The sequence below is a fragment of the Theropithecus gelada genome, chromosome X (genome assembly GCF_003255815.1).
Source record: "Theropithecus gelada isolate Dixy chromosome X, Tgel_1.0, whole genome shotgun sequence".
NCBI classification, from domain to species: Eukaryota; Metazoa; Chordata; class Mammalia; order Primates; family Cercopithecidae; genus Theropithecus; species Theropithecus gelada.
This window is the reverse complement of record NC_037689.1, coordinates 105,842,880-105,855,645: the sequence shown is the minus strand read 5'-3', so window position 1 is coordinate 105,855,645 and position 12,766 is coordinate 105,842,880. Positions and strand designations below refer to the sequence as shown.

The following is a 12,766-nucleotide window of genomic DNA, read 5'->3' as shown; positions in this document are numbered from 1 at the left end:
GTTGCCCCTTGAACTATTATCCCCCCACCGTCCATCACCACCATCTGTCTGTTCTTTTTAAACCATAAGTTTCTCACACATTTTTTGGAACAAGCATCCTAAAGGAATGAGACTTTCTAGAACTGTTATTCAGTCCTTCATTCCAAATGACTGGGCTACACTCTGACAAAACTGAAGTCCTCCCAAGGGGTCACCCATTTCAGGTCCTCTGAAAAATCACAAATGTTTCTGTTACATACCTCAACCTGCTGGCAGATCTGTATTAGTTTGGCCATTTGATTTTCTAGTTCGCTGTTGCGCTTAACCAGGTTGGTGAGGTTCATCTCCAGAGTTTGCTGTCATCGCAGAGAGTATGAATCCAGAGGGAAACAGAGAAGAGGGGAAAAAAGAACCATGAGCTTTAGAACCAATGTCATGTGAAAATCGGTTAGTCAGTAGACAAATGTTTCAAAGATTCATTTAGTATCTGCCATGAGCCAAGCACTAATCTAGGTACAAGTTAATAATGCTGCACATTTGCTCATTATTGGGGAAAATATGACATTCATGACTTTGTGGATGTGCGAATTTATTGACATTAAAGAAACCTTATATTTTCGATAATATCTTTAACTTTTCAAAGTATTTCATAGGCAATATCTCATTTTGCTCTCGTAGTAATTCCACAGCATATGAAGAACAGATATTATTATCCCTTTTCCAGACGAGTAGACTAAGAAAACTATTACACGTGTTCCTCAACTTATGATGCAGTTATGTCCCAGAGAGGGCATTTTCAACTTAAGAAGTTTTCAACTTATGATAGGCTTATCCAGGTGTAACCCTAACGTAAGGCAAGAAGCATACTGAACGCATATCACTTTCACACCACTGTCAAACTGAAAAATCATAAGTTGAACTATGGTTAAGTCAGGGACTGTCTGTAATTATTGAATGAATGCCAGACACTATGCCAGGCAATTTCATATATACTACTTAAAAACCATAACAATGCCACAAAGTAGAAGATGCCAGTATTTTACAAATGGGAGTAGCAAGCTTCAAAGTGGAGTTAAAGTATTTTGCACAGTCATATTACTACCATGTGCAAAACTAGGACTCGAACCCATGTATCCAGCCCTCAGTCACAGTTTTGCCACAGTATTCCCTGATTTTTTGTGGTTTTGCTTATAATATTTTATATTTATCAGTAGGGTCCTTCAGGAAAAAAAAGAGTATTTTGAGTGTGGAATTCATCAAAATCTAGCATTGTATCTCATAACTTTCCTTCTTTGGCACCGAGGCTTCACCCACAAGAGAGGCAGGGCTTCCAAATGCAAAGCCTGACTGTATCAAGAGAGGACATCAGCCAGGCACAGTGGTTCATGCCTGTAATCCCAGCACTTTGGGAGGCTGAGGTGGGCAGATCGCTTGAGCCCAGGAGTTCAAGACCAGCTTGGGTAACATAACAAAACCCCATCTCAACAAAAAATGCAAAATTTAGCTGGGTGTGGTGGCATGCACCTATAGTTCCAGTGACTCAGGAGGCTAAGGTGGGAGGATCACTTGACCCCAGGAGGCGGACGTTGCAGTGAGCCAGGGTCACACCACTGCACTCCAGCCTGGGTGAAAGAGCGAGACCCTATCTCAATAAATACATAATAAATAAATAAATAAATATTTTAAAAAGAGAGGATATCCATTGCTTATCATCGTTTACTGGTACATAGATTCTTTCAGGTACATATTAGGAGTACTTTGCAGATCTGTTGAATATAACATTGTTACAACAGTAGTCGGAATTCTAGCATGTTTTCAGTTGAGCACGCTACTGTTTCCCATTCCTTATGTGAAAAACAGAGTATCATTTCACTCTAGATTAATCATGAGCTTTTTTATTTCTCCCCAATCCGAAGTCTTTCAGCCCTGGTAGCTGCTTTTCCTCTAAGACTAACCCCAATATCTACTTCTCTCTCACCCACTATCCCAATACCCCATAAAGTCTGTTCCAAATGTAATACCCCAACTTACTGGCCCTTATTCTGCTAGCATTCCTTCCCTCAGTCATGTTAAGTACTACACTGCTATCTCCATGGTTCCTATGTTTTGTAGTTCAAAGTTCATGCTTTTGAAAAAGTGGATGGGGGGATGTGGGGGAGAGAGGGAACATGAAGGAAAAGAAGGGATTTGTGTACTTGGCCCCTTTCCTGTCTGCTAAGTACCTGTAGCTCCTTAATATCTTTGGCACTGTTCCCATGAATAGATGGATATATTCACATAGATGCATGTGTTTGCAGGCTGGGTAGTGTGATTTCACATTTTCTCAAACTGGATTATGAGGACCAGCTGAACCCTTGCTTCCCTTCCTGCCAGGTCTCTCTTGGCTTCCTTGGCTTTATTCCCATGGAAGTAATTTTTCACCATTTATTATATTTTTCTTGTATTGGGGCACAGTGTCTCCCCTGACCTCCTTTAATCCCACTACCATCTCAATCTTTGGTCTTCTTGGCAAAGAAAAGGGAAAGGAAGAAGAAAACAGGAAGCAATCATTGATTTGGACATGATCTCTAAGCTAAATTGATGTCAGAGGAATAAAAGAAGTGGCAGTTCAGAAATTTAATACAAAAATGTATTGAACACCTACTCTATTCAAGGTAAAGTGACTTCACAGATAAAGAGGAAGTAAAATTAAGATGAGCCTTGAAGGACGAACAGAATTTTAATAGACAGAGATGCATGGGAGCAGGATGTTCCAGGCACAAGGAATGTAATGAGCAAAAGTACAAAGAAATAAGGCCATGAGCAGTGGGTGGCTCACACCTGTAATCCCAGCACTTTGGGAGGCCGAGGTGGGTGGATCACCTGAGGTCAGGAGTTTGAGACCAGCCTGGCCAACATGGTGAAACCTCATCTCTACCAAAAATACAAAATTAGCCAGGCATGGCGGCGGACACATGTAATCTCAGCTACTCGTGAGGCTGAGGCAGGAGCATCACTTGAACCCCGGGGGCAGAGGTTGCAGTGAGCCAAGATCATGCCATTGCACTTCAACCTGGGCAAAAAGAGCAAAACTCTGTCTCAAAAAAATAATAAATAAATAAAAAGTATAAAGAAATAAAATACATGGCATATTCAGGGAATAGTAGTTTCGTTTGGCTAGAACAGAGGGTAGAAAGAGAGTAGTGGGGGACTTAGCTGGAAATGGAGACCAAAGTCTTGTTATAAAGGTCTTAAGTGCCTAGATTAAGAGTTTGTAGTTTTGTTTGTTTGTTTGTTTTTGTTGTTGTTGTTGTTTGCACTGAGGACTTACCAAAAGCTGTTGAGCAAGGTAATGGCATAATCAGGGCTGCATTTAGGAGATTAACCTAGAAGCAATATGTGGGGCAGACTGAAATAGGAAAGTCCGGGGCAGGAGGGGGAGGAGGGACACTGGTTAGAAGAAGGCTGCAATATTCAAGGCCGCAGGGTAATGCAAGTCTGGGCCAAACTGAGCATAATTGAAAGAAATGTGTTTCAAGAAAGGATTTGTCACTGTCAAATATGCAGAGAATGCAAGAAATATGAGGATTGATAAAAAGCAGCTGGATTTTGTAATTAGAGGTCACAGATGACCTTTTGAAAAGGTGTTTCAGTAGGGCTTTGGAAGGAAATGTGAAATCCTGAGGTTAGAGTATGGTGTGGTGACAAATTAGAGACTGCAAGTCTAGACTCTTCTTCAAAAGTTTGGCCATAAGGTGAATATAATAACTCTGTAGTGTGATGAAAGGGTCTAGCTTGAGTTAGATAGTGGGAATTGGTAGTGAACCCAGTTGATGATTTTCTCTAGCAGTGGCCCAAATTCCTATCAATGGGAATTCCACGTATCCCAAATGAATATATTGATATATTCAGCAAATATAATGTAGATCGATGAATGCCAAGCAAATGCAATATTAGAAATTTGTGTTTCCAACTGTAATGCATTTCCATTCAAACATGGGATTCTATGAGGATAATGTTTTTAACAAATACCTCAACCTGTTGCAACACTGGTCATGAAACTGATATCTCATAAATAATTCACAGTACAGAGCAGGACTAAAATCCCTGCTATGTGTTCCTCTTTTGTGGCCCAGAACTGAGACTCGCGGCTTCTATGAAGCCACCAAAAGCAAACATTATGGCTGAACACATAATTTGGGGTCTGGTTAGACTATGCGCCTTGAGTTACCATCACAAAATTATGGCAAATGGTTAGTTTGCTTTGCCCCCCTAGCAATTTGCAGAATGCCAGCACGTGTTAACAACACAGAGCTAGAACTGACAAGATGACTCTAATTTCAACCTTACTTCATTAATATGAAAATGCTTTGAAAAATAAATATTTGGCTAATGAAAACACCATCTGTTGATGGCTTTTTGCCACTGTTTTCTTACAATATGAGACATAATTTGAGGAAAACACCGAACATTTACTTACTCATTTCCTATTCATTTACAAGGAATTAAAGCCTCCTCTCAAATTGGAATTTATTCTCAATAATGAATATATGCAAAGGGAAGCAGAGAATTGAAGCGATTATGCAATCTAAGGAAGTCACTCTTTCCTTATCATGCCTAGCACTGACGAATCATTTAGAACAAAAAATTCTGGGCCACTCTAGGTTTGAATAATTTGATTGATTTGGCCAAGTAATTATCTTGTCTGTACTCTGGTTGAGTAAACAAAGAGGGTGTGTGTGTGTGTGTGTGTATGTGTGTGTCTAAAATCTCTTTATATAAAAGTAAACATGTCTCTTCGTTGTTGTTCAGTTTTGAAATATTGGTTTGTTTTGCTCTGCTCTTGTGCAATGTAGTTAAGGACTGGGCCAGGTTCTTTATTTCAAGCCCAGTTAGTGCAATTTTCTCAGGACAGTTGAACCGTGACAGCAAGAGAGTCAAAGTGGCAGGGCAGATCGGAATGGAGATATCTGCTGGTAGGAAACAGGACAGGAGTTTGGCAGCCAGGGGGCAGGATGAAGCTCCCATTTCCTGCTGCAAGAGGTTACCTCTGGGTCTTTGTGTGCTTCCCTTTTGTGGGTGTTACAGAAGCCATTTTAGTTTATGAAACTGTGAGACCTTCTTCACCTCCAGATGACTACATCATGCTAGCTCACACAAAATTGTACATGTGTCTAAATGGCCAAAGTAAGGGAAAGATTTGGCTGATTTGCATAACAGATTTTAAAAGGCCTCAGTTAGCTAAGTCGGCAATCTACACTGATTCCATTTTTACCCAAGTTTTACTTCATTTGTGTTGTATGGATTAGGCCTCTTTGTGCTCTCTTATTCCCTTCCCAAAGAGGAAAATGTTTTGCCATCTGAGAAAGCTGGGCACAGGCTATTCTTCTTCCAGACAGCATCCCATTAACAGAAATGGTTTCTTCAACTCTCTCAAATAATTGCTGGGTTTTTTTTTTTTTTTCACTTCTGTAGACACAGATTATTTCAGGTAACTTTCTCATTGGCTCCCTCAAGAAATCTAGCCATACATCAAAACACCACCTCTTTATTAAAGCGAGGTAGATTACCCCATTATGGCACAAACTGGACCATGATCTCCATTTGTCATACTCCATGAAGGCATATGTATTCACACATACATGAGCACACCTACACACATCAACCTGACACAATAAGTACTGAAGCCTAAAAGGCGGTGTAATCTGTATTAGTTCTATTGAAACATATCATTTCCATTGAAACATGGCACTGTCATAGAATGTCTGTATTCTCTCTTGCTATCTAAAAGGTACAAGGGAAATATTATCTAAACCTAGACAAGACCCTGACTGCTTTTATGTGGGAATTGAAACTTGGAGTGAGCATAGGAAGGGGAGAAGTGAAATAGGGCAGAAAGGCCAATTCACCCCAAACCTGAGTCTTCCTGATTGACAGAAGACAACTTCATCTTTAAAAATAATCTGAGCCAGTGGCCCCATTACTATTCTTTGACATGCTCTTTTTTGACATCCTGTCTATACACCGACATTTTCAGCTTTTCCAAAAGCCAGAAGCCAGAATCTTCACATGCTTTTAGGGTCACAGTCTGCTTTCTTTTTTTAACTGCTTGTCTTAAAATACTTACTTTGCTTTTGCTTCAGTCTGACACTTTATATATCAATTACATATGGCCTCTCAACAACAGAATACGCCATCTGGTGGTTCACAAACTGAAGCCCACACCCTTATGCCAAAATTTATTCTTCCCCCAAACATTTATTTGCTGTTGTATAGATACAGGCTATGTTTCAGAATGAGATGGTGATATACTGGATGTATATCACATAGGTCTACTCTACCCAAGGTTTGTTAAGTAGAGGTTTGTTAAGGTTTGTTAACTACTTAAGTTTGTTAAGAATAACCTGACCCTCAAGCCAGGTGAAAGACTTGCCATCTTTTCAAAAGGCTCTGCGATCGTCCAGCCAAGACCCACACCTCCCCCATTCCCCTTGTCAGAAATGCTACCCAAACCTCCCCATATTCTTTTCTTTCCCCCATCTTCAGGTGCATAGCATGATTACATCTCTAGCTCAAATTCATACATTATTATTTGGACATTCTAAAAGCAAACCTGTACTAAAAACTTAAATCTAGTGTTTATTTTGATAACACTCAGACTAGTGAGCCAAAGTCAACTCTACTTTCCTGGAGGACTCAGGGTTATATTCCACTTGCACTATTCCTCTTCACTTCCTGCCTCTCATACACATCCCCCTCTTTCTCTTTCAACTGCTATTCCTTCATGCCTAATTTCTAGACCATGAGTGCTCTACAAGGCTCAATCCTTGACCCTTGCTCAGCTCACTGCTGCATGGCTCTATTACCATGCTGAGGATTCCCAAATCTATTTCTCCAGACCTAATCTTTCAGCCACTGGGAAAGCCTAAATTTTAACCCCTTCTGGGACACTTGCCCTTTCAGTTCTGAGAGATCCCCATGCTCTCTGTCCTCCAGATGTTTCAACAAACTCTTTTCTCCTGACTAGAGCACTCCCCTTCTCTGCCCCAACTCCTGTCCCCTAACAGGGCATTCGAAAACTCACCCAAATTCTATCTTGCTATTCCTCCTAAGCTCTGTAACAGCCCCTGCTCTTCCACTGTCATTGCACTTATCACACCATCTCGTAACTGTGTCCTTAATTATCTGCCTCCCCACACTAACCTGAGCGCTTCATCAGGGCTGAGACTGTGCTTTCTTAATCACTGTAACCCTAACACCTATCCTGGTACCTGCCACCTAATAGATGTTCAAGAAATGTTTGATGAATGAATGATTGTTAAATGATCCACAATCACATCAAACTCAAATCTAAAGTCAGAGTATCCCCCAAAAAACTGCCATCCCTTCTTAATTTCATTTTTGTCCTCCTCAATACCACCATCCTTCAAGACATCTCCACCTCAAAAGTCCTTTTTAATTCATTCTCTTCATTGTGCATGATCACCATAGTCATTCACCAAGTTTGGTCAATTTTTTCTGCATGGACTATCTCCAGTTTGGCCCTTCTTCTCCAACAAATTCACTCATGATTCCCTGTTTTTGAGCTCAATGATATCCTTTCCCTGACCCCTCCACTGTGCTTCAGAGAATCCTGTGCAAACCTCTGTCATGGCACCTACCATACTGAATTGGAATTTCCCACTTGTCTATCTCCCCTACTAAGCTCAAAGTCGCTTTAGAACTGGGATTGTGCCTTATTTCCTGTGTCCCAGCTCCTACCACAGTGGTCATAGTGTTTAGTAAACAAAATGAATGTTCATTAATTGTTTGTTAAATGAATGAATGAATCCCTAGCCTAAATCCCTGATGCTACGGTTTAAGTTATTGTCAGTTCTACCTTCGTGTGAGACAAAGAATAAGGTATTACCTCATTATATCAACCTTTCATGAACTTGAAGGCCATTATCACATTTTTAAACCTCACTTCTTTGGGTTCAGTAATTCTTGTTTCCTTAATCTTTCCTCACCTATATTATATTTCTGTAATAGGCTTCTTTGCCCAATAATAACAGACAGGATTTCTATCCACCCAAGAACAATCTCTGTGTCAACATTTTGCAAATTGTTCTCCAACAAATGATTGTGAGCTCCTTTCAAATATTGGTGAAGAGAAAACTTGAGTCAAAATAAATAACAGAAAAACAGAAACATAAGAGTACAGATAATAGGAGTATCTACTTGCTAAATTTGCTCTCAAACCAAAGAAACAATGGAAAACATCTTCCAACACAGGGTACTGTTAATAATAAATGAGTTAAGAGACAGAGAAATCAATATAAGTCTTGCAGAGAAAAGAATAGGGATTCAAATGAGTCTTAGTGCACAGTTTGAGTAGAGATGAAATGTATTTTATCCTCATACACACATGAAACATGTACAGATTTAGACATATTGTATGTGATGGGGAGCAAGTCTGGAACAGTTCAGAGACCACAGAGAAGGCAGATCTACAAGCAAGAATGATTTTATGAGCATGAGTTGAAGGCTGGCTTAGCTGCAAAACCTGTCAGATACTGTCCCCAACCCCATACAAACATGTTCACCACCATCACCACCAGATCTTAGAGAGCATAAATCTGGCCTCAAATGTTTCATTCTTATTATATTTAGCTACTGTGATTTAGTACCTGACTGAGAGTGAGAAACAACATTTTTCTTATCCCTCACCTATAGTAACCCACTCTGGCCTCCATTGAAAATTTTTCTTATCATGCATATGTTTGATCTGGCTCATTCATTAGATTGATCCTTAGCCTCAGGATGGGTTCTGCTGAGGCTCTAACTCTCCCTAGGGTGACAACAGAAAGCTTACCTTACACTCATGGCCCTCTCCTACCCAACTTATCAGAAGATTTACACACTCTCACATCTTCACATGCAATGATACACATTTTATAGATATACTTTCATACACAGACACAGAGTCATTCTCAGCCACATATTTATGCAAGACTATACACACTCATATACAGCGATGCATACATGTGTATGCAAATATACTCTCAACTGAGTCTCTCAAAAATATATTTCACTTTCTTTCCCTTATATTTATACTTATACTGGTTGAGATACAGTCATACGCCCATTAGTACATTAGTTGAGAGGGTATCTGTCTTGGCAGACAGTAGTGAGTGTCAAGTGGGTGAGTAGATAAATGACTGGGAGAAGGTGGTGACTGAGTGAGAATGGGTGGGTAGATGACAGAGTAACTGAGTAGGAAGAAGGACAAGTAATCAACTGTGATAAGATTCTAGAATATTATATTTTCCAACCTTTTAACTCTCATTGTGGCTTTCCTTTGAACATCCTCCAAGTCTCATATCTCCCTTCTCTTTGTCTGGCAATCATTAGCTTTCTCTGTCCCAGTCTCGCTGATACAGTGTTTATTTTTACTTTTTGGTTCTGGAACTTCACTGTTGATATTTGTAACTACTTTTTATATACAAAACTCCCTGATTAGGATTAGTGGCTTCTAATATTTATTTGTTCAATAAAAAATAAACAAACCATTATGTTATAGATGAAAAGTCAGAATAACCAGAAACTAGCCTGTCTTTTTAACATATACTCAAAGTGGATTGGAGGGCTTGGGGTACTTAGTTTAGTTTCATGATCTTACTTAGTTGTCCAGTCTACCAATAAGGTTGAGATGCAGGACACATGTCTTTCAGCAGGCTACCAGTAGTTCAATTAATTATTCAATTTTAAAGAATATTTTTATTCATGACCGTTATTAGAGTAGTAAGTCCTATCAGAGTAATTATTTTCTCCATCACCTCTCACTTTTCACTCACTAGTCCCAATATATATCTTAGTTCGTGATATATGGGGTGTTTCTATAAAACAGCTTCACATTTTAGAATTTTCATTATCACATGAGTTTCTATCCTTATAAAAGATTGTTGTTATTGTTTTAATAAATTTTGGCTTCATAAAAGAGGTCGAATTTCAGTGACTGTCTGTTGCTGACAGACTTCAACTCAATATTATAAGTCCCGTACAACTTTTTTCTTGTGCTGCTCATGTATTTCCCCCTCTACTCCTCTAAAACATGCTACCTTCATCTACTCAGGCGAGTCTCCTAACTGCAAAACATGCCATTCTCTTTTCTGATTCTTAACTGTCACTAGTGTTCTTCTCTTGGCCTGTTTACAAATCCTATGTATTCTTTAATGCATAATTCAAACCCTATAAGACCACTCCAAAACATCACAGCTATGTCATAATCTCCTTTCGGTCAGAAATAATGTCTTTTATTTCATTAGTATTCTCCTTAGCTTCTAGTACACATAGCATTTGATCAAGAAATCCAAATGAATTCAGTTTTCATAATGGATTTGCAGGAAATATACCGGTGTCTATAGCTTGCTTTGGATCTCATTTTAGAAGATATAAATCTGTCTTGCCATTATATATACCCTGAAAGTCTGAAAAAAGATTTCCTGTGAACTACTGACAATGTTCAAAACCAGAGTGCTAGCAAAAGTATGGCATGTCCTTAATTTTAAGTGCCTATTCGTTTTGATCACTGGATTTTCCAACTGCCTAACACTATGGTGACATCTGCGTAAATCAGATGTGATTATTATAATTCTCTTTGAGAGTGATGTCTTCACATTTCCATGCCCACAGCCTGCCAAAAATATAGCTGATGAAAACCAGGGGGAATAGAGGAATTTCCTGAAAGGAATAAACAAGCACCTTTTCTTTTTCTCATTACATTTCCACAAATTCATTACTACAAATAATTCTTAAATGCAGTTACGTTTACATATCAGGGATCTTGTTATAAAATATTACCTGGCACTGGAGTAAGCCTTTTATCATGGGAAAGTAAAACACACACACACACTCTCTCTCTCTCTCTCTGTCTCTCTCTCTCTCTCTCTCTCTCTCAGCAATCTTTTATAAGGATAGAAACTCATGTGATAATGAAAATTCTAAAATGTGAAGCTGTTTTATAGAAACACCCCATATATCATGAACTAAGATATATATTGGGACTAGTGAGTGAAAAGTGAGAGGTGATGGAGAAAATAATTACTCTGATAGGACTTACTACTCTAATAACGGTCGTGAATAAAAATATTCTTTAAAATTGAATAATTAATTGAACTACTGGTAGCCTGCTGAAAGACATGTGTCCTGCATCTCAACCCTATTGGTAGACTGGACAACTAAGTAAGATCATGAAACTAAACTAAGTACCCCAAGCCCTCCAATCCACTTTGAGTATATGTTAAAAAGACAGGCTAGTTTCTGGTTATTCTGACTTTTCATCTATAACATAATGGTTTGTTTATTTTTTATTGAACAAATAAATATTAGAAGCCACTAATCCTAATCAGGGAGTTTTGTATATAAAAAGTAGTTACAAATATCAACAGTGAAGTTCCAGAACCAAAAAGTAAAAATAAACACTGTATCAGCTACTGGCTAGAAAGCCAACCTCCTAGATACAGGGGAAGAATGATAGAGTATAACCCTTTCTCCTACAGGACTCCTGTGCTTTTCTCAGGGCCAGGGCCAGGGCGAGGGGAATATACTCAGGCAGACTCCCCCATAGCTTCTGCCAGACAACTTTCTCCCTTTCTCCTTGGGGAAGAATCAAGCAGACTAAGGGGGTAATCCTAAATGATTTTCCAATCTAAAATTAACCCAAAGAAGTGAGTATATGTGACACTAAAAGTCAGACTTCGTCTCTGCTTAACATGGAGAATTAATATTCTTTTACACTTGGCACCAAACCAAAGTGACCCCTACACCCCCACAACACACACACACAAGCAGTACCTCTCTCACCCTCCCCAAAGTCCAAGATGTTTCAGACAACATAACGAACCACACGGTTGGGAATGATTCATATGTTTCCACTCTCCAACCAAAAATGAGCAAAAATAGTTTCCACTTAATTTATAATCAGAATTTTCTGCACATTTCCTAAAATATTAAAAGGGAACTATTCAAAATCTGGCTTTCTTTCTCCAAAAATTACTGATTAGTCACAGACTAAAATGTATTTTGGTAAAATATGTCCATGTTCCATCCATCCCTGGAGATGAGGGCTATAGCTTCATGATGCCAAATATCTAATCAATCATCCAATGTTTTCATGTTTTCGGATATTTTCAAATAGCTAGTTTTCTTTAATACAAGCTTACACTAGCCAGTCTTTTTGTTATCTCAACAGTGCATATGGGCACAGATTTTTCTGTTTGGAATATTTCTCAAGGCCAATGACTTATTATAGTCCCAACACCTGCAAATATTTGGCAGAGATAGTTCTGTCCTCTTCACATCCCCCACTCTTCCTATAACCCCGCTCCTATCTTTTGCCATTATGCAACTGTAAGTTTATACAATCTGTCCCTTCCTTGATGTCATTAATCATTTATCTATGACCATGAAATGTACAGTTGCAGGAGCATAAAGTTAAGTTTCAAATCACATTTCATGGGGAAAACTTAGATCCAAAACAAAGTGGCAGCCGGCTACAGTACAAAGGATAGTTAACTCAATCTAGACGCTGAGTTCCAGTTCTAGCTTTCCCATTACTAATCATTTCTTTGATTTTGACCAAGTCACTTAATCTATCAATGTCTGTTTATATAACTTTAAAGTATAGTGCTTCAACTAGACCAAGTCAAAGGCCTAACATCTTATGAGTCTAAGAACTGAAGTCAACAAGATTATTCCCCTCTGCAGCCTTGATATGAATGAGAGTATAACCTTGAGTGAAATTAAAAAAATTAAATTTTGTACACAT

The 12,766-nt window shown here is 38.8% G+C and overlaps 1 protein-coding gene across 2 annotated transcripts in view; it reads right to left on the bottom strand.

The window, feature by feature from the left end:
- MID2 (midline 2) overlaps positions 1-12,766 on the bottom strand; it is a 96,325-nt gene that overhangs the window by 66,255 nt on the left and 17,304 nt on the right. For both annotated transcript variants that reach the window (XM_025372567.1, XM_025372568.1), the window contains exon 3: positions 240-335. In XM_025372567.1, coding sequence (XP_025228352.1) covers positions 240-335 — 96 coding nt within the window. The remainder of the gene's footprint in view (positions 1-239; positions 336-12,766) is intronic.